This window comes from Antedon bifida, chromosome 2, assembly GCF_963402885.1.
Source record: "Antedon bifida chromosome 2, ecAntBifi1.1, whole genome shotgun sequence".
Taxonomy (NCBI): Eukaryota; Metazoa; Echinodermata; class Crinoidea; order Comatulida; family Antedonidae; genus Antedon; species Antedon bifida.
Window position 1 is genome coordinate 30,728,644 of NC_136227.1, and position 23,610 is coordinate 30,752,253.

Here is a 23,610-nt window from a genome sequence, read left to right on the forward strand (position 1 = left end):
CATTAAAAAAGTGGAACATTCCACTTCTTTGTTTATTTTGGATTATTGTCAATTTCCGGGTTTTCCTTTCATTTTGCCTGGAGGCTCCAAACAGGGAACCCCAAAAAGTCGATGAGTTGGAACTAAACTAATGTAGAGTACGACACCAGGATAGTTAGGGCAGTAGTTTATTAATTTTCCGGACAGACTATCTCTGATCTAAATTATATTGGTAAGCCTATTTTTTAGCTATGAAATGTGTCTGACTCATAACTTTTTATTAAGAGTTTCGCTTTAAGATGCCGACAGGAAACTTTTTTTATTATAAAAACTTGCAACAAAATTTAGATTTATAGCCAGCCTATAAACCTTACTTTCAGTTGATAAATTTGTCTTTTTTATGTATAAATTTTCATGAACTATTAAATTGTACTTTGAACACAATTAGTAAATATGTTTCAATTTTGAGAAAAATACATATATATATTCTCAAATATCTCGATGATTGTCATGATGGACCAGCCTTTGGAAGTTGTTCCAATTCCATATCAGGATGTCCAAACAAGGCTATACGTATTGCTGTATATATTTTATTTTCTCTATTTTTATGTGTACAGGACTCAGGGCCGTAGCCAGGATCTGTCAAGGGGGGGTTCGGACAATAAGTATTTGGGTCACTGCGCCGCGGGTGGGGTCTGAGGCGAATTTAGTGACACCCCTTGATGGCCGGAAATGGTACTCTCGTACATAACATTCATGATAAATGGCACCTCTAATTGGCCGGAAAAACACTCTCATGCAGCATGCTACGATTGAACAAAACGATCGTACTTTTTTCCTCCTCCTCACGATAACATTTGTTGCCGCCGTATGTTAGATGCGCGTGCTCTGTGTGCGGAACCACCGCCGATTGTTTGATCATTCACTCGGTATTTTTTTTTGCGTTCAAGTTACAAGCCCCCCAAAAAAAGCACAATTTGGGTGAGAAGGCAAATTCAATGCTTCCCAGTGGGCAAAAATTGGTTGAATTAACGTTAATTCAACGTTATCTGCAAATGTTGAAATAACGTTGAAAAAGTGGTTGAAAATGAAAGTTTGCCTCAACGTAAATGTCAACGTTGAATCAACATAGAAATTATCAACGTTGAAACAACGTTAAAATAGGTAACATTGAAATAACGTTGAAAAACTGGTTGAAATGAAAGTTTGCCTCAACGTAAATGTCAACGTTGAATCAACATAGAAATTATCAACGTTGAAACAACGTTAAAATAAGTAACGTTGAAATAACGTTGAAAAAATGGTTGAAAATGAAAGTTTGCCTCAACTTAAATGTCAACGTTGAATCAACATAGAAATTATCAACGTTGAAACAACGTTAAAATAGGTAACGTTAAAATAACGTTGAAAAAATGGTTGAAAATGAAAGTTTGCCTCAATGTAAATGTCAACGTTGAATCAACATAGAAATTGTCAACGTTGAAACAACGTTAAAATAGGTAACGTTGAAATAACGTTGAAAAAATGGTTGAAAATGAACGTTTGCCTCAACGTAAATGTCAACGTTGAATCAACATAGAAATTATCAACGTTGAAACAACGTTAAAATAAGTAACGTTAAAATAACGTTGAAAAAATGGTTGAAAATGAAGTTTGCCTCAACAAAAATGTCAACGTTGATTCAACATAGATTATCAACGTTGAAACAACGTCAAAATGTCTACGTTGAAATTATCAATGTTGAAATTATTAACGTTGAAACAACGTAATAATTAAGTTGAAATGAAAATTTGCATCAACGTAAATTTCAACATAGATTTAACGTTGAAATTATCAACGTTGATTCAATGTTGAAATATTAAAGTTAATTCAACATTATCCGCAAACGTTGAAATAACGCTGAAAAACTGTTGAATTAAAGTTTAAATTAAAAAAAATATCAACATTGATCCATTGTAGAGTAATCAACCAAATTCAAGGTAGAAAAAATAACGTTTAATCAACGTATACAGATCAACGTTGATTCAGTGTAAACACATTTTTACCATTGATTCAACATAGAAATTATCAACAATAATTTAACATAGCAATGGTTTAGTTAATAGAAGAACAGCTTATAGTAACAGCTGAAATCTGGCATATTTTCAATGGTAATTGATTTGTTGAATTACTATATCCAATTTGAATCAACGGTTTTAAAGTAGTTGGTAGTAAAGTATACTGTTACGTCCCAAAATCCATCAATAGAGACATTTTATAAATTCTATATCTTACTAATCTTTAATTTCTATAAAAACATAAAATAACATTTAATCAGGTGTCAAATCATCAGGCAAAATCCAAGCAACAATCAAATAATGTACATCCTCACTGACAGTTCTCAGGTACTTATAACCAGTTTGTAATATGTTTGCCAACTAACATGATTGAATAACTATAAATATTGGCTGATTACAGTAAAACACAATTAATACAACACACGTCACAGGTGCCTTGTGCTAATGTTGCAGAAGTCCAAATGAAATGGAAATAACACAATACTGTAATTGCATTGTTCCGATTAGTCAATAAACAGTTGCCTCGATTCCTGTGTTGACATTGTCCTATGCTTTCCAAAAGTGTATAATATCATTTTTCCAAACCTGAAACAAATTCAATCAAGTTACTGTAGTTTTAAACAAAAATAATACAGTAAAAAATTAATTGAAAGATTTATTGTCCCCAAAAAACATGAACAATGAAGATTAATACAATCATACTTTGAATACCTTGCCATTTTTCAATTTTAACAAAGATATTCACTTGCCGTAGAAAATAAACAAAAACAATAAAGATTTCACTTAACAAAAATACAAAATAAACAGTATATTTAACCAAAAACCAATTGTTTGTTTAAATTTTTCAGGTACAAATGCATTTTTTAAAATCTAATTTTTGGTCAAAGTGAACAACTCTATAGTGACGGCATATTCAACAAAACATTAAAAAAAAAATTGTTCAGTTCAATTATATCTTTAACACATTGTTAAAAAATCATACTGTACATAAACAAAAATTCAATTCAGAACATCATTTCACACTTACACGTAAAATATGCAATCAATTCAATTTATGTAAATAATATTGGAACACTGTATTAATATTTATTCAATATTAAAGTTAAGAACTATAAATACCAACCTTTTGTATATAAAAATATTGATCATCCATTAGATTTTTCTCGTTTGATTCACATAGAAAAGATTATACATGTACTTCATTATTTTGTACTCTAGCTAGGCATAGGCCTACAATCTGAAATAAAGAAAGCGAGTGAGTTTAAACAAATAGCCGTCCTAGGCTAGCATGTGTTTGTATACTATTAATACTAATAATAGCATTAGCAGCTACTGTAGACAGCCTAGCAAAAAGCTAGCTAGGCCAACTAATTATATATTATAATGTTATATTTATGTATACTTTTGGAAAAATAAAGAAAGAATTGAACTAAGGCCTAATACATATACCATTTTATAACCATAATAAGTACAGTACTGTAGTTATCCTTGGCAAGGCAAATGTTTGCCCTTGACAGGCATGATACTAAATGCTTTTACTAGGCCTAGGCCTAGTGAGTGAATTCAGTTCATCAGCAGTTTGGCAGCCTGCCTAGCCTACTACCTAGTCCTATAGCCTAGCTATGCATGTGTGGCCTACTAGACTAGAGGCTAGCTATTGATAAGGGTAAAATAGTCAAGCTCTAAGCTTATAAATTAGTAGATTACAAATAAAAAAGATTGTTTTCCTACCTGAAAACATACTTATTTGACAATTTCAATGATGAGCCTTTTTTTTTCTACACCACTACTAGGCCTAGCCAACGTCGAAGTACAGTAACTGAAATTACTGACTGATGATACTGATAGACCGGCAGCCCAGAGACATTTGGTTAGATGAGCTAGGTACCAATATCTGACTATTTAAGTGTGTTGGGGGTCACTTGAAGTCAATGAAAATGGGAGTCTGCCGGGCACCCCCTGCTGCGTCTAGACCGGGGGGACCCCGAAATGTGCTAAAAAATCGGCACCGGTTAGATGAGAGAGATACCACCTAATTTTACCACCACGGGATGCCCATTGGCATCCTTATACCAGTATCACAAACGACAGACTTTTTGTCTGCTGCAATAGGCCCGCCAGACCCTCCGAGGGAGGGCCTAAAATGGGGCTAGCATAGATGAGTGAGGTACCACTCAAAATTAATGCCAAATGAACAAGTTGTGTTCATACAATACGAAATGGATAACAACAGACTAATTGTCTGCTGCACCGCAAGTGCCAGACTCCCTAAAGTTAGACTAGAGACCCCCCCCCCCCCCCTTCCCCCAACTAGCCCAGCCTAGATATTGTAGATACCACCAGCAACCAATTTTATATGATTTAGCACAATGTAAGCAATACCAAATGACCTATTACAGACTATCTGTACACTGCCTTGGCCCTGGCAGACCCCTCTAAAGTTAGACTAGAGACCCCCCTTTCCCCAACTAGCCCAGCTTAGACATTGTAGATACCACCAGCAACCAATGTTATATGATTTAGCACATTGTAAGCAATACCAAATTACCTATTACAGACTATCTGTACACTGCCTTGGCCCTGGCAGACTCCTCTAAAGTTCGACTAGAGACCCCATTTACCCCAAGTATAGCCTACCTTAGATATTGTAGATACCACCAGCAGTAAAAAAAAACCCAAAACAACATGTTTAATTGAATAAAGTTTAACTTTAATCGAACTAACACAAAACAATTGAAAATATATCCCATCAATGACGATAAAATGACCATTACCATTCTAAAGGGAAAAATAGTCTAAGAGTTTCACTTAAAACTTATATAAGCCAAATAATAAAAACTTTTCAACGTATGATATGGTTGGAATCTACCTAAAACATATTTTACTGATTAAACGTTGTAGTTTTACAGAAATAGGCCTACTGCACATACAATTTTAAGTAAAAAAAAAACGATGTTGCCCAATGCTTTTTAGAAGAGTATAGTAATAATTTGTAACATAATGTGGTAATTACTATTAACATTTAAACATAATTCTGACCAAACCCAGTAGTATTAAATAAATAACCTAATCAAAGTTTTCTTTTTATTTAAATATTTCTTTATTATATTATATTATACATAATGTAACTGTAAAACTGTAGGCCTAGTTGTAGCCAAATTAGAAGAGTATATTAATATATTTTCAACAAGTACTGTAGCCCAATGTTTATTATAAAAGATTATACTAATTTTTTGTACCTTTTTTAATAGATCAGTACTACATAACTAGCCCAATGCTTATTAGAAGAGTATATTAATCATTATTTTGAACAAAGTTTGTGTATTAAATAAATAACTTTTACAATAAACTGGTTTCCAGAATCGGCATTACCCAAAAACCTTTTTGAAGATGTACCTGTGAGCGTTAGCGAAACCAACGAAGATGATATAAGTTCTGGGCAGGAATGGAGCGATGACACTGACAGTGAACTTGAGATGTTCTGGTTTTAGAAATTAGAAATTTACATACATACATAGTCATAGAGAAAAAAAACAATCTTATAGTTCTCCCGTTATACCGTTTTTATGGTTTTTATTTAATATAAATGTTTATATGTCCATGTCAATACAATTATCCAACTCTTACTAATGCAGCAAGGGCTACAATATAATATTTACTATAACATATACGTTTACATAGTAATATCCAGTATTTCGAGAGAGAAAAAAAATAAATCATCGTTTTGATTTAGCTTTTCGCGCTTTTTTTTGTATCCATGTATTTTGTCACTTTTCAGTAATTTGCCTTTGGATTTATATATATATATATAAAACAAAAAAATATTTAAATAAAAAGAAAACTTTTATTGTAAAGGTTATTTACTTAATACTACTGGGTTTGGTCAGAATTATATTTAAATGTTAATTATATAGTACATAATAACCACATTATGTTACAAAATATTATTATTATACTCTTCTAAAAAGCATTGGGCAACAGATCATTTTTTTACTTAAAATTGTACAGTATTACAGTAGGCCTATAAATAGTTCAGTATGTTGTACTGTCCCTAGAAAAAAGGTATTTAAAGTTATTTCTGTAAAACTACAGCGTTTAGTCAGTAAAATATGTTTTAGGTAGATTCCAACAATCTATGCATTGAAAAGTATTTATTATTTGGCTTGTATAAGTTTTAAGTGAAACTCTTAAACTATTTTCCCTTTAGAATGGTAATGGTCATTTTATCGTCATTGATGGGATATATTTTCAATTGTTTTGTGTTAGTTCGATTAAAGGTAAACTTTATTCAATAAACTATTGCGTTTTTCCATAATTTAAGGCCAAATCATAATTTTGCGTATAGTTTTGTTTTTCCGTGTAGTACCCTATTTATCTTCATTTCCGTATACGTCCGTAATATTAGGCAGAATTTCGGTAGTAACAAGGAATTATACCGCGCCGATAGCAGAGCAAACCCGGAATTTGATAGGCTTAGTCGTAGTTGCAGGGCATTTTATCATTGTTGAATGTTTTGTTGTTAGCTTAAAGAGTCCCTTGAAAAACAAAAAATGAAGGACGGTTGAGAAGGTGTTTTCACACAGATCGCGAGGAAGTTTTATGATTATGCATACAGAGTAGTAGGAATTAGTCAAAGGGACAATACTTCTTTAATTGTTAAAATTGGTAAAAGAAGTAATGCTGGCGCCAACTAATTCAGCGACCTTTCTACAACCAAAGTATTTCTTTGTAACAAAATTTATTTTAAATGGAACGTTACAAAAATAATCCTCCGCTTTATCACTGCATGAATACCTAATAACCAGACAAGGACGTATCTTTGTTACGTTTTACTATCAATCCATTTTCATCACGCAATCAATTTTTCAACAATATAGTAGTATAACAATAACATTTTGATTGAATAGTGAGGAATTAGTTACAGTTTGATTTTGAATAAACCATTGGTTTAAAAAAAAACAGATTACCTCTAATGGATCAAGCATTTACACATAAACTTTGCGTTAAAAAAATTCACCGACAAACGAAAATAATATAGCCTATTCCTTTTAAATATTAGGCATATTGCAAAGGCCAATAATCGATTTGTCCATAATTATTACGTTTTGCCGGTAGATTTTTCATAATCTAAGGCCAATTTTTAGGCCAAATCATAATTGTCCGTATAGTTCTGTATTTCCGATGCGTGTAGTACCCTTTATCTTCACTTCCGTACGTCCGTAAATATTAGGCCGAATTTCCGTAGTAATAATAGAGTGTGGTTTAAACAACAACGTTGTAAAGTTTATAGTGGATAAATAAAAATGAATTTTGGAAATTGTGGTTTTAACATCTGACTTTATTTAGCATTTAGCCTAATTCAAAATAATACAATTCAACGTTTTGCTCAATATATTTTTAAAATTATTAATTGATAATAAATTTACATTAATTGAGTACAGTTATTAGAATGTATTAAAGTACCTTAATCGGGGACTTCCCCGTGACGTTTGCATTGAACGAAAAAAAATGTTATCCTATATTGTTAGTCGCGTATGTTTACTACCGGTGGAATATTATAGTCTACAATCCTCTGTTTGCTATAGCGCACTATAGAGTGAGTGACATTTCCGGCGAACTAGAGGTGCAATTTATCATGAATTTTACGTGCGAGAGTATCATTTGCGGCCATCTAGGGGTGTTATTTAACAAATTGCTCGCTCAAATACTCAGTGTTGGAGTCTTTGGGCAACCCTCTTAAAATAGTCCTGCGACCGCCCCTGTAATAAGGGCGGGTCTCTAGTCTAACTTTAGGGTGTCTGGTACTTGCGGTGCAGCAGACAATTAGTCTGTTGTTATCCATTTAGTATTGTATGAACACAACTTGTTCATTTGGCAATAATTTTGAGTGGTACCTCACTCATCTATGCTAGCCCCATTTTAGGCCCTCCCTCGGGGGGTCTGGCGGGCCTATTGCAGCAGACAAAAAGTCTGTCGTTTGTGATACTGGTATAAGGATGCCAATGGGCATCTCATGGTGGTAAAATTAGGTGGTATCTCTCTCATCTAACCGGTGCCGATTTTTTAGCACCTTTCGGAGTCCCCTCGGTCTAGACGCAGCAGGGGGTACCCGACAGACTCCCATTTTCATTGACTTCAAGTGACCCCCAACACACTTAAATAGTCAGATATTGGTACCTAGCTCATCTAACCAAATGTCTCTGGGCTGCCTGTCTATGACACCAGTTTCAAAATTTTATCAAAACGAAACTAACCAATGACAAGCTCGTATCTAATGAAATTTGATCTTGCATGACAGCATCATTCAATTTTCAACACAACTTCTAGCTAGAACATTTTTGTATTATACAGAGACAATAATATTTGCCAATCTAAAATTCCTAAATAATCAAGCTACATCATACATTTATTGTTTTACAATAAAGGATGATAAAAAAAACGCCAACTGAAATCTAATGTTAATTTAACGTTGAAACATCAATGGCAACGCACTTAAACACATATTATTTAATATTAACGTTAAAAACATGTCATTTTAACCAAAGTATTAAATAGAATTTAACTTTAATTTAACGTTTAATTAACATTGAAAAACAAAAATAATAATTGTTTGAAAAAACAACATAATTTCATTTGAAAATGACAACTGGATTTCAACGTTAAAATAACGTTGGAATAACATTGAAAAACAAAAATAGTAATTGTTTGAAAAAAATTACTAGTTAGAAATACAATGTTATTTCAACGTTTGATCAACATTGATAAATTAACGTAAATTACTAGTTAGAAAGACAATTTTATTATAACGTTGGATCAACATTGATAAATTAACGTAAATTACTAGTTGAAAATACAATGTTATTTCAACATTGGATCAACTTTGATAAATTAACGTAAATTACTAATTAGAAAGACAATGTTATTTCAACGTTGGATCAACATTGATAAATTAACGTAAATTTCTAGTTAAAAATACAATGTTATTTCAACGTTGGATCAACATTGATAAATTAACGCAAATTACTAGTTAAAAATACAATGTTATTTCAACGTTGGATCAACATTGATAAATTAACGTAAATTTCTTGTTAAAAATACAATGTTATTTCAACGTTGGATCAATATTGATATATTAACGTAAATTTATAGTTATAAAGACAATGTTATTCCAACGTTGTATCAACATTGATAAATTAACGTAAATTACTAGTTAAAAATACAATGTTATTTCAACGTTGGATCAACATTGATAAATTAACGTAAATTACTAGTTAGAAAGACAATGTTATTTCAACGTTGGATCAACATTGATAAATTAACGTATATTTCTTGTTAAAAATACAATGTTATTTCAACGTTGGATCAACATTGATAAATTAACGTAAATTTCTAGTTAAAAATACAATGTTATTTCAACATTGGATCAACATTGATAAATTAACGTAAATTACTAGTTAAAAATACAATGTGATTTTAACGTTGGATCAACATTGATAAATTAACGTAAATTACTAGTTAGAAAGACAATGTGATTTTAACGTTGGATCAACATTGATAAATTAACTTAAATTACTAGTTAGAAAGACAATGTTATTTCAACGTTGGATCAACATTGATAATAACACGTAAATGACTAGTTAGAAGGACGATGTTATTTCAACGTTGGATCAACATTGATAATAAAACGTAAATTTCTAGTTAAAAATACAATGTTATTTCAACGTTGGATCAACATTGATAAATTAACGTAAATTTCTAGTTAAAAATACAATGTTATTTCAACGTTGGATCAACATTGATAAATTAACGTAAATTACTAGTTAGAAAGACAATGTTATTTCAACGTTGGATCAACATTGATAAATTAACGTAAATTACTAGTTAAAAATACAATGTGATTTTAACGTTGGATCAACATTGATAAATTAACGTAAATTACTAGTTAGAAAGACAATGTTATATCAACGTTAAATCAACATTGATAAATTAACGTAAATTACTAGTTAGAAGGACAATGTTATTTTAACGTTGGATCAACATTGATAAATTAACGTAAATTTCTAGTTAAAAATACAATGTTATTTCAACGTTGGATCAACATTTATAAATTAACGTAAAACATTTGTTAGAAAAACAATGTTATTTCAACGTTGGATCAACATTGATAAATTAACGTAAAACATTTGTTAGGAAGACGATGTTATTTCAACGTTAAATCAACATTTATAAATTAACGTAAATTACTAGTTAAAAAGACAATGTTATTTCAACGTTTGATTAACATTGATAAATGAACATAAACATTTTATTGAAAAGAAAATGTTATTTCAACGTTGATTCAATGTTTATTAATAAACGTAAAAAAAATAGTTAAGGAAAAAACGTTATTTCAACGTTGATTCAACGTTTGAAATACGCTGACAACATGATTTCAACAAATCAACTATATTTCAACGTTGATTCAACGTTGAAATTATGTTCTGTGCCCACTGGGTTATTATAGCCAGGGGCGGACCCAGAGGTGTTTCCCTTGTGGCCCGGGCAACAGCCTTAATTTCATACTAAATGTTGTTTCTGCCACTAAATTAAAATTGAGTTCCATTTCATCGTATACAATATCCATCCGGACCCGGAACTTGATAGGCTTAGTCATAAAGTAGTTACAGAGTTGCAGGGCATTTTATTATTGTTGAATGTTTTGATATTTTTATTGTTAAAACGACCTTCACAACCAAAATATTTCTTTTCATTTTAAATGGAACGCTACAAAAATAATCCTCTGCTTCATCGGAGCATGAATACCTAATAACCAGACAAGAACGTATCTTTGTTACGTTTTACTATCAATCCATTTTCAAGTCACGCAATCCATTTTTCAACAATATAGTAGTATAACAATAACATTTTGATTGAATAGTGAGGGATTAGTTACAGTTTGACTTTGAATAAACCATTGGCAATTTACTGAAAATCCAAAATTATTCAATTAAAGAAACGCTCAACACATGAGAAATAGATGTTGGTCGATAAACTTCTGACGACGACTAAAACAACGACAATCAGCTAAATGTTAGTGATTTTATTTCATCTCTGGCTTGTTACATTTTTCATGACACATTACCGGACTTCCCCCTCCTCTCGCAATGAACGACAGTACAGATCTTCCCTATCTAGCCTCGTGTATGTAGCATACTACGTTATTCACAAATTACCCACGCATAGCAGTGTTACTAGAGCCATCACAGATTACCTCTAATGGATCAATCATTCATACATGAATTCAAAAATTCATCGACAAACGAAATATAGCCTATATTCATTCTTTTTAAATATTAGGCATATTGCCAAGGCTAATAATCGATTTGTCCATAATTATTGCGTTTTGCCGGGGGTTTTCCATAATCTAAGGCCAATTTTTAGGCCAAATCATAATTGTGCGTATTCTGTATTTCCGATGCGTGTAGTACCATATTTATCTTCATTTCCGTACGTTCGTAAATATTAGGCCGAATTTCCGTAGTAATTTATAGACGTTCCGAAATTTGAACCGTGTTATACCGGTAGCAGAGCAAAGTTTGCTTCTTTCTGCAAATGTCCTATCATTCTTTTCTATGTTTTATTTGGAGTGTGGTTTAAAACAACACTGTTGTAAAGTTTATAGTGGATAAATAAAAATGAATTTTTGGAAATGGTGGTTTTAACATCTGACTTTATTTAGCATTTTTAAATGAATTAAAATTCCAAATTATACAATTTAACCTTTTGCTCAATATATTTATAGCAACAGCTTCATATTTTTTGTATAACTTTTTAAAATTATTAATTGATAATTAATTTACATTAATTGAGTACAGTTATTAGAATGTATTACCGTACCAAAAGTACCTTCATCGGGGACCTCCCCGTGACGTTCGCATTGAACAAAAAAAAAATTATCATGAATTTTACGTGCGAGAGTACCATTTGCGGCCATCTATGGGTGTCATTTAACAATTTTCTTGCTCAAATACTCAGTGTCTACAGCCCTGGAGTCTTTGGGCAACCCTCTTAAAATAGTCCTGCGACCGCCCCTGATAGCTCTATCTATATTTATTTACAGCAATTTGTTGAGGAAACTAAATATATCAATGTAAATAGGTGGTATTGATACAGTTGAGTAGGCCTACGTATCGGCTGGTGGTCTAGAAAAAAATAATCGAGTACGTCGGAAGGCTATATATGCATGCTGACTGCCAGTGATCGAAACAATAGGTACGCGGTTGTCTAGCGGTGTCCTTTGTACGATTCGTTCGTGCCCAAGCTCACGTCAATATCATGTTACATCCTGGGACCAAAAATTCGTATTATTTTTCGGCAACCAATTCATTTGTTTAACAATAAGGTATGAGTTATTCACGAACGAGTTAACGAATTTTTAATTTACAAATAACCTTTTGTATTGTGGGGGGCACGTATTTGGAGGATTTTAAGAGATGAGGGTGGTGAGGTATTGGGGATGTCGGGGATGGGGGTTCGCAGTCGGTTAAGGGGGAGTTCGCTGTAAAGGGGGGGTTCGCCCGAACCATAAAAACCCCCCCTGACTACGGGCCTGGGACTAGGCCTACAATTTTACCACATATTTCATTTTTTTTTTTTTATATTTCTTGTGCCATGTGAGCGATACTGTACAAACAATTAAATTAAGTATAATTACAAATGAGTTCAACATTTCATTTCTTCAACTACCATTATTTAACTCAATTTGTAATTTTCATAGAAAATATAGATATCTTCAGAAAATTAGGTCTTTCAAATTATGATTTATAGGGCACGACTAAAACCACCCAGCACAATTTCTTCCCAGTATTATTTTAAATAATCCTTAACAATAAATATTTGAGACATATTGCATCAGTGTGATAAAACTGTAACATATCATATTTTTTAAAGAATATTCTTCCGAATTTTTAACTCCTCAACTAATTTAAACATCTACAGTAATTTATAAAGTTACATCTATTATTATCAGTTTTTCGATATTTGTTATCAATTCAATGGTCATTCATTGTTATATAGCCCTACCAACCATGGTTTTAAACATTTATACTTTTTTTATATAATGCTGTATATCACCCACAAAATAATGGTTTCTCCCACCTATAGTAGGTTTAAATATTGATCTTTATACGAGTACAGTATTCACATGCTTACATCTTTTCAATAATATTCTCTGGACCATGACTTAAGTGGTGCTTTTGTTTGAAGTTCTCATATAACATTTTTTCAGACATTTATTCTCAGCGACTTTGATTTCTTTAAGATATTAACTATTTTTTATATCATTTGAGTAGTACACCAGAAAAATGGATAGCATCAGCGGTATAAAGCTGAAGTTTAAGATACCCCTAGACATCTTTATTGCAGTTTTGGGTAAGTTAGTATTTTATTAATTTCCAAAAAATATATAAATGCAATACTCATTACAAGATTACTGGAACCTTACACAAACCTGTTAAGCTGTGGTGTAGCCACAAGAATAAGTGGTCTGGTTTTCGCAAGAAAAGGGAACAATCCACTGGGTTGTCAAAGGCCTCTGTGAAACAGTGGTCAGGTTGAAACCTTACTAACATGTACTGGTGGCTATTGCGGATCTGTGGAAGGAAAGTGAAGGACAGGTTGCCCCAGATGACTGGAGCAATAGACATGAACATGCAATACTATGAGGTGATATACTTATTAGGATTAAGTACGTGCTAAATAATCCTGTATGCTCTGGAACCAGTAGTTGTAGTAGAGCTCAGTCTTTAAAATCTTATTTATATAAATTCGGCTTTTATAACGGTACTGGAGGACTACATATTTAATATTGTCTTTTTGTCTTTCAGTTGTGCTTCCTGCAGCCATTCTCAACTTATCCGCTACACCTTATCAACGTGGCTTCTACTGCGATGATCATAGTGTACGCTATCCTTACAAGCCAGATACGATTTCTTCAACCGTGTTAGTTGTCGTCGGTGGACTCATACCTATAATATCAGTATGTGCTTTAGCTAAAGTTCGGTCTACACTATCAAACTAGTTTGACAAAAAAAGTGTGATGTGCCCAAAAATGGTAGTGATATGTGATATGACATAATCATGTCCATATGGGCACATCACATTTTTTGTCACATAAAGTTTGATAGTGAGAAAGAGCTTAAGAATTACATGAGCTTCTAATCAGGGAGGTATAAAAATAATCAGTTACTTCAGTCTCATCATGGAGAATACAGTACGCTCTAACTTAAATTAACTCCATGGTCTCATACATTTACACTTTAACCTTAAACCAATTATAACAAGCTTTTTTGGGGGGTTAATCAAACACACTTGTTTGCTTGCAGTGACTGCCTCACAAAATTTAGATAACTGCCGTAATTGCAGTAAAATATTGCTGATCCATAACACTAAAATCATTAAGGTTTCTGCTTTATATTTGGTGGCATTCAATCTGTAATTGTTTTGCAAAATGGTCAAATTCATTTCTTTAGAAAACAGCTAACCAATGACTTTAGTTAAGTCTAAACTTGTTTAATACTGTATTCATGTTTCAATTATCTAAATAATTCTTCCATGCTGTATATATATGTATACTTTTAATTTGACTGTGGTGATTACCCATTGACTTGCAATCATTCGTGGACGTGCATTCATGTAAAATATATGTAATGGCCAAGGTTATATACTGTAGCACTATCAATGATAATGATCCTTATTACACTACTACAAGTATTGGTTTAGTTTGTTTGTCCTGTTCTATATGAATACTAATGGATTGGTATTTATTCTATACTTCCTTTATGATCAGATCAGCATGATGTCATTTGTTCAAACAAAAACATTTGTATGGTTTTCTGATGGCATGTCAGTATTGAATGAATTTAAATGAATGTGTCTTATGAATATGGTACTCAAAAGCTATTAGTTGATTAAAAAGAGTCATTAGAACCTATAAAGGCCCGGGATACCTTTGGGACCCAAAAAGTGTCCCCTCAATAGGGGTTGACCATTAACAAATAATGCCTTTCAAAGGAAAACTGTACTGTACACTAACTAATAGGGGGTGTCCTCTGAAAAAGGTTTTCTACTGTATATTGTAGGACGGAGGTAATTACATGTTTTGTAGTAAGTCCACAACTCTGGCTTTTGAAATAGAGGACCCATCAGAATGGGCCTAAAAATTGTACAATTAAGTGATGACCTAATTTTAGGCTTATTTTGCATTGTGTCCCTGCCTGCATTTATAATCTGCCTTCACTTTTTATAAATGTTTTTGAACTCTGTTAATGTTAGTGTATTAGTTAGTATTCGACAAGATAATTGGTTTAATTAGTATGTGCGAATGTTCCAATGCCTGTTCCTTAAATACTAATTATGTATTATTTTATTTTCTTTTTCCAGATTATAATATGGGAAAGAATTTTATTTGTAAAATACCAGTCTCATGGATCCAGTTGCGATACCAAATATCTGTATGATACTGTGAGCATAAGCCCAACATTAAAATTGAACGGCTACTTTGTCGCCCTCTACAAATACGTAGGCGGCTTCATCTTTGGCGGGTTCATTAATCAGTCCTTAACAGACTCTTCCAAGTTTCTAATTGGACGCCTACGGCCTCATTTTCTTAGCGCGTGTGCTATAGAATATACAAAGTATTGCCCTCAAGGGTACAATACTTTTATGTACATTGAGAACATAAATTGCACTGGAGATGGTAACTTATCGGAGACTAAATTGAGAGATGCAAGGTATGGCTAGATACAATAGAACACCCCTCCTTTGGGACACCCCTATTTAGCAGACAGTTAGTTGCGCCCGGAAGATGTCCCCTTAAAGGGGGTTCTACTGTATTTAACAACATTTTCTACATTTAACAAATTTCTTCAAAGCTCATGATGTCAAGAACTGTTCATATTCAAACTTTTGTGATACCAATCAATATAATATGAAAAAATAAAAACCTAAATTGAGTCGATTGAGTTACAGCAATGTACTGTATTTTGCTAAAGCTGCTTGCTGACCAGCATTTTTAATTTGTATTAGTTGCCTGGTTATGTTTGTTCAAACCAATACATAAACAAAACTAAAAACGAAACAAACAAGTCCTTATCTATATCTGTTTGTAACTACATACATATATCAAAATTACTAAATTAGCAACAAAGAAAATCACACTATTTTTAAATGTACTGGTACTGAGAGCAATAGTGTAGTTCAAAGACAAAGACCTTGTAAAACTTTCTGTACTGTACTGCTATTAAAACTTTATGAAAATTATTAATGATAGTTGAAAGATCATTCAAAATCACATCATTAAATATGATGTGTCTTTGTCTATAAAACAGTATCTATTTAATGAGTTATCCTTTAAAATTTAACAAGTTTCGACAACCGTACAAAAAGTTGACAACAAAATTACAATACAAAAAAGATTAATTTAGAGACTTTATTTTAGATTATTTGAAATATATTTTAATACAAAGAGGCCACAAAATAAATGGTATATACAGTAACTTCTCTCTTTTTTTTCTATTTTTAGATTATCCTTCCCATCAGGCCATGCATCATTTGCATTTTATGCATTTATATTCCTTGTGGTAAAGACTTTTTTAGTATTACTTTAGTTAGTTACTTTTTTAAGACAGACTTTTTCGACATGGAACCAGGATCCATAACAATATAGACCAGTCAGATCTGGAGGCAGGTGTCTTTTCTGCAGAATTTTCTAAACCAATACTTAACTGGGACTTAATTTACATTAGAAAATATTTTTGTTGTACATTGAACATATTCCCCCTCCTCACCATGATCAACATACATATTTGTATTCTACAGCCAAAATAGGTAAATTCTGCAAAAAGCAGACACATATACCTCAAATACGGCTGGTCTAATAATTCATCAATTTTTAAATATAAAACAGTATAGTAGAAAATTATTTGTCTGCAGCCAAATTCGTGTATCAAACTCTTAAAGATAATAGACAATATAAGATCGTACATGTATTCATATATTTATTATTATGTGTTTTTACAATAGTAATTCAAATAATGCTATACTTGTTGCCGCCAACTAGGTGAGCCAATATGAACTTTTCTAGATTTTTTTCTTATTCTTTCAGATTTATCTACATTTTAAAATGGACTGGTATTCTTTATTGAGAAGCATACTACAAACTATTTCATTCACACTGGCTTGGTTAACAGCACTCTCTAGAGTATCAGACTACAAGCATCATGCTGGCGATGTGATAGGGGGCGGTCTACTTGGCACGGCCGTAGCATTACTCACAGTAAGTAGTGGTAATTGATCTTAATAGGTTTTCCTTTAAGAAAAGAAGGAAGATAAAAATTACTATACTTACAATTTAATAATATTAAATTATAAGAGAGCGGTTCACAATGAAAATAAGGCCAAGTTAAAAAAAGGTTATTTATCTTGTTTGCACCCTGTTTATTTTTTGTTGATTTGATTAATGCCTTTTTTGAGAGGTTAAAACATTTTTTAAATTGAAATCTTATATGATACGGTTTGTATTTTCTTGAACACATAAATTAAGTTAAGTCACAACAATGGCCTGAGATCTCCTTCTGTATAGTACACCAACAATATTTTTTATTTTTGGGTAGACAAATATCCAATACAAATATACAAGGAATTCATTGTAGGCCTACTGGATACTGAGGGGTTGCCAGGAGCACCCATGTCCTTTTATTATCTAGCATATTGTTTTAAGACTTCCGCACTGATTAATTTTCACCCACTCTTTGTGCCCTTCATTTTAATTAATCATTTTACTGTAAAAGGTTAGTAATTATGAACTGACTGTATATTAATATTACATTTTTATATTTTTCTATAGACTTTGTACATATGCGGGCTTATGGATGTACACAAACGCTCATGTATAATAGAAAACAGAATTATAAACTCGGTTGTTGCACCACCTAGACCACAAGATTATGGTACGATAGAGATAGAAAGCAGAGATTTTCACCACTGAAAATGTCTGGCAATGGTCATTCATGGTAGTTATGAGTTTATTGAACATTTTCCAGTTAATATGTTATTATCAAAAGGATTTTGCTGTTTAATTTCAACTCAACTACAAAGTAAAGTGTCTGCAACAGGAATCCAACTTTTTCCTGAAAATTAACAGTTGACAGAAGTGGAATTTTAAGGTAAAAACCTAGGCCACCTTCTCATTTTATTCAAGCTTTATTGCTGATACTAGTACACCAAGCTGAGTCATTCAAGTTATCTCTTGGACTAGGACAATAGGACAATAGGACCTAGACAAGCCAAGCCCAAATAAACTGTTGTCTATACAATACACAGGATATACTAAGGTGGGTAAGTCCTGAAATCATGGCCAATTTGAGCCTAATTGATCATCTATTTGATAGTTACCTAGACCCATCAACTAGTTTCTATGGATTTAGCGATGAATCCATTTTAGCAGCTATTGAGAACCACAAGTTGACAACTAATACACTTTCATTTCAAGATGATGATAATGATTTAACTCTTAAGAAAGATTCACCAAATAATCATGTTTTTCCTGTACTATCGATGGAAAGTCAAACCCAAACAACTGAACAACGTGTTTCAACTGATATTTTGGAAGCAAAAATAGATGACTTGAAAAGTCAGCTGGAAGAATTCAGAGATATGAGATCAAATTTTACCCAATTATCTGCTGTGTTTCAAGAGATGTGTAAGCACAATATGTTCCTGATGGAGAAATTGCATTCTACAAACATATCTAACAAAGTGGAAGTCTCAAAATTGCATTCTACAAACATATCTAACAAAGTGGAAGTCTCAAAATTGCATTCTACAAACATATCTAACAAAGTGGAAGTCTCAAACAAATGCTGCCAGACAGACACTATATGCTGCCAATCATTAACCCAAACCACCAGTAGTATTGGGTCATCTGAATGTAAAACAGTAACTGTGCCATTGCAATCTGACATTATTACAATTCCAATTAGTAACCAATTCAGTGCACTTGAGATGGAAGAATCTTATCCAATCAAACAAACTTCTACAGTGATGAATATACCTGAAACAAAGCCTTCAAAATCTATGCCTTTGAGACCGTCATCAAATGATCAATCTGATGTTCAGCAGTGTACGCAGAATTGTGAAGATCCATCAACAGATGCAGTGACTAGCCGTCACAATGAAGCACCCCCGTCTCATCCTCAACCAGTAATTAAAACATCACATGGTGGTAGAAAACAAACTGTGCTCATAATCGGTGACTCTATTCCAAAACATTTAGTTGGGAGAAGAATGTCTAGTCGTATGAGAGTGATCAACTGCTGTATCCCAGGAAGCAAACTTGAAATGTGGATCAAATTAGCACCTGTGCTAATACAAGAGCAAAACCCATCAAGCGTTATTATACATTGTGGAACAAACAACACAAATGACTGTATGCCGATGAAATGCATCAAACTCATTACTTTGTTATGTAACTGTATCAGGGAGGCCGACACATCTATCCATATTGCAATCTCTTCGTTAATTATGCATCAAAACGCAGGTAGATATGCTTGGGTCAAGGAATTCAATGCTAGGCTACATGACAAGTGCAGTACACTCAACTGGGCATTCATTGACAACTCAAACATCAGTCTACAACATCTTGCCAAGGATGGACTTCACTTGAATGGGTCTGGTATTAAACTTATCGCAATGAACTATATTGCTTTTTTAAGAGATCTTGCATACAACATCCTGCAAACATAAAGCAATCTCAACAAACAAATAAAGGTGTAACAGTTGGTACATGTGCCGACTGTTTAAAGTACATAAAATCATGTGAATCACATATTTCATGTAAATGTTGCACATTAGATTTTCATGTAAACTGCGTAATGGTTAAACATAACTTTGACAATTGGTGGTGTTCCGCCTGCTTTATTAAAAATACTGTATCTGAATTACCATTTCTTAATGATCCTATAAACAATGATCTGTATCTTGGTAAAGGGCTTAAAATTACGCATCTAAATGTTCAAAGCCTGCGAAACAAAGTTGATCAAATTAATGTACTTTTAGATAAAAATAACATTGACATACTATGTTTAACTGAAAGTTGGCTTGATAAGAATATTGATAACACAGAGCTCACTATAAATGGGTATAATATTTGCAGATTTGATAGGAAAAACAAAATAGGAGGTGGAATTTTGTGTTATATTAAAGAGTGTATTGTACATAAAATAATAACAAATAACATTGCTGACAATGTTGAAAGTCTATGGATAGAAATTAATTTACCACATACTAAGCCTTTTCTTGTTGGAACAGTTTACAGACCCCCGAGTGCCAATATAGATTACATAACAGACATTGATAGTTTATTCCAACATTATACATCTGAATATGATAAAGTAATTGTACTAGGAGATTTCAACCTTGATATTTCCAAAAAGGTAAATCAAACTAAAATTAAGAATTTAGAAAATCATAGTAACTTAAAACAATTAATTAATGAGAGTACACGAATCACCGATTCAAGTAAAACAATATTAGATCTTATTTTTGTTTCAAATCTCAAGAAGTATTCTGAATCAGGAGTTTATAGTCTTGGAATAAGTGACCATTCATTAATTTACTTAATTCGCAAGTATAAGAAAATAAAAGGTCAACCAAAAACAACAAATTCTAGGTCTTTTAAAAAGTTTAATGAGAACGATTTCATTGACTCTGTTAAAAAACAAGATTGGAGTTTAGTCATGGAATGTTCTGATGTAGATAAAGCTTGGGATATTTGGTCAAATTTATTTAATTATGCTTGCAATAAACATGCACCTCGTAGAATTAAGAGAGTAAAAACTTCAATGCCTCAATGGATTACTAAAGAATACCTAAAATTAACAAAAGATAGAGACTATTATTTTAAGAAAGCTCATAAAACAAATGATGAGGCAGACTGGAATAAGGCAAAACGTTTGAGGAATCAAGCAAATAAACTAAATAGATCACTTAAAAAGAAAATTTGTACAGATGCTATAACAGCAAATACCACAAATTCTAAAAAATTGTGGGAAACCATTAAAAAAATTATTCCTGATAAAAAACAAGCTATCTCCTCTGTTCGGGTTGGTAGTGGACTCTCAAATAATGATAAAGAAATAGCTAATAAATTTAATGATTATTTTTCTTCTATTGGTAATAATCTTGCTAAGAAACATAATCTACCTTGTAATACTAACACTAACCCTACTAACATTATTTTAAACAATTTTGATTTTCACATTGTAACTCCTGATTGTGTATTTGATATAATCAATAGCTTTTCAAATAACAAAGCTTCAGGCTTGGATGGTTTTGATGTTAAGCTCTTAAAATTAGCTGGTCCCATTGTATGTCACTCACTTAATTACATAATAAACTTGTCGTTTATTACAGCAACATTTCCTTGTAAATGGAAAACTGCTAAAGTTACCCCAGTGTTCAAAGGAGGAGATACATCTGATGTTGGAAATTACAGACCAATTTCAGTATTGCCTATAGTTTCAAAGATAATTGAAAGAATAGTACACAATAAACTTTATTACTACTTGTCGGAAAATAATATTTTAAACCCTTGTCAATCTGGTTTTAGACGTAACCATTCAACTAATACGACACTCATTGATTTTTCTGACTACATTCTAAAAAATATAAATGAAGGTAATGTTACAGCTGCTATTTTTTTAGATTTGCAAAAGGCTTTTGACACCATAAATCATAATCTGCTTTTTAGTAAATTAAAACAATACGGTGTGCATGGTAATGCCTTAAATTGGTTTATATCATACTTATCAGGAAGATCACAAGTTGTAAATATCAAATCATCTTTGTCATTTTCTAAACCTATTACTGTTGGTATACCACAAGGGTCAATTCTTGGGCCATTGCTTTTTATAATTTATGTTAATTCTTTACCAGATGTGATAAATAATAAATGTATCATGTATGCAGATGATACAACAATATTATGTTCCTCATCTGATCCAGTTCTACTACAGAACATGATTAATCAAAATGTTAGTAAGTTCACTACCTGGTTTGATAACAATTTACTAACCCTCAATATAAAGAAAACAAAATTTATGTTATTTGGAACTAGAATATCACTTAGTAAATTCAATAATATTTCTGTTTCTATTAATGGCAATGATGTCGAAAGAGTTGACAATTTTAAATATCTTGGACTTACATTTGATTCATTTATGTCATGGAAACAGCATGTTGAACAAGTAGCTTCTAGAGTATCACAACGTATCGGTATTATTCGTAGATTAAGATATTATATTCCAAATTTTGCTTTAAGACTACTTGCTAATGCAATAGTATTACCCTGTTTTGATTACTGTAGTAATGTTTGGTCAAATTGTAACTTAGAACTTGTTAATCGTCTTCAAGTACTTCAAAATAGAGTAGCTAGAATCATTCTTTATGCTGATATGTACACCCCTATAACAGAATTGATGTCCTCACTAAAATGGAAGAGTGTCCATGACAGATGGGAAAATGATTTATTAATTATGTTATTTAAATGCCTACAGGGTTTAGCACCATCTTATTTAGCAAATCTATTCAAATTTATGGACACTTTTCACACAAAAAATACAAGAAGTCAATCAACTAAAACTCTAAATGTTCCAGCATGGAACAATATTTATGGAAAGAGAATGTTTAATTATAGATCATCAACCTTATGGAATAATCTTCCTGTACATATCCGTAAAAATTATGAGACACTTAGTCAAGTTGAATTTAAACATCTTGTATAACTTCTATTGTACATAGTTTTAATATAGCTTTTACTTTTATTTTTCTTGTATTTTTTTCCAAATCTGGACCTCTTGGGAGACCAGTACTTGTGTATTGAAAGAGCTATTCCAGAATAAAGAAAGATTTGTATTGTATTGTATTGTAAGTACTGTGGTAAATGTTGAAGAGTCTTGAAGTTGAAATCAGAAGTACTGCAGTAAATGTTGATGAGTCCTTAAAGTTCTGTCTACACTATCAAACTAGTTTGACAAGAAAGTGTGATGTGCCAAAATATGGTAGTGATATGCCCAAATATGGTATTGATATGACATCATATCCATATATGGGCACATCACATTTGTTGTCACATAAAGTTTGATAGTATTGACAGAGCTTAAATTGAAAGTAGAACTATAGTAAATGTTGAAGAGTCTTGAAGTTGTGGACATAAAAAGAGCAGAATATTATTATAAATAATAAAATGCAGCTGTATATATTTTCAAAAATATTAATATATAAAAATAATAACTTAAAATATTACTAAGAGCCACACACATTTTTTTGTATATACAAAAAAAAAGTTTATTTAGTTTACTCTTGCGGATGAATAAAATAAATAAATTCTTTTAGTAAAAGTCTAAAATGTTAATACAGTACATTGTTAACGTTGATATGCTTAACACAATGCTGCACAACAGGCTAGTGCTGCCTTGCTCAAGTAAGTAGGAGCATAGTTTCAAACTTGTGTATCTGATTGGCCAATTTGATGCACGGT

General features: G+C 32.1%; 2 protein-coding genes across 2 annotated transcripts in view; one reads left to right on the top strand and one right to left on the bottom strand.

The window, feature by feature from the left end:
* LOC144834541 (transcriptional adapter 2-alpha-like) overlaps positions 1 to 23,610 on the bottom strand; it is a 51,612-nt gene that overhangs the window by 20,031 nt on the left and 7,971 nt on the right. The window lies entirely within an intron of this gene.
* On the top strand, positions 113 to 18,060 carry LOC144834568 (phospholipid phosphatase 1-like). The gene is made up of 7 exons (XM_078689422.1): positions 113 to 211; positions 13,336 to 13,445; positions 13,901 to 14,052; positions 15,456 to 15,805; positions 16,597 to 16,654; positions 17,179 to 17,349; positions 17,920 to 18,060. The coding sequence occupies exons 2-7, from the start codon at positions 13,379 to 13,381 to the stop codon at positions 18,058 to 18,060; spliced, it is 939 nt and encodes a 312-aa protein (XP_078545548.1). The 5' UTR covers positions 113 to 211; positions 13,336 to 13,378.

Bases quoted from the DNA above. Each gene is read 5' to 3' on its own strand.
- LOC144834568 (XM_078689422.1), top strand. From the start codon at position 13,379: ATGGATAGCATCAGCGGTATAAAGCTGAAGTTTAAGATACCCCTAGAC. The intron at 14,053-15,455 runs GTATGTGCTTTA...TTCTTTTTCCAG, and splicing joins GACTCATACCTATAATATCA to ATTATAATATGGGAAAGAAT. The intron at 16,655-17,178 runs GTAAAGACTTTT...TTATTCTTTCAG, and splicing joins ATGCATTTATATTCCTTGTG to ATTTATCTACATTTTAAAAT.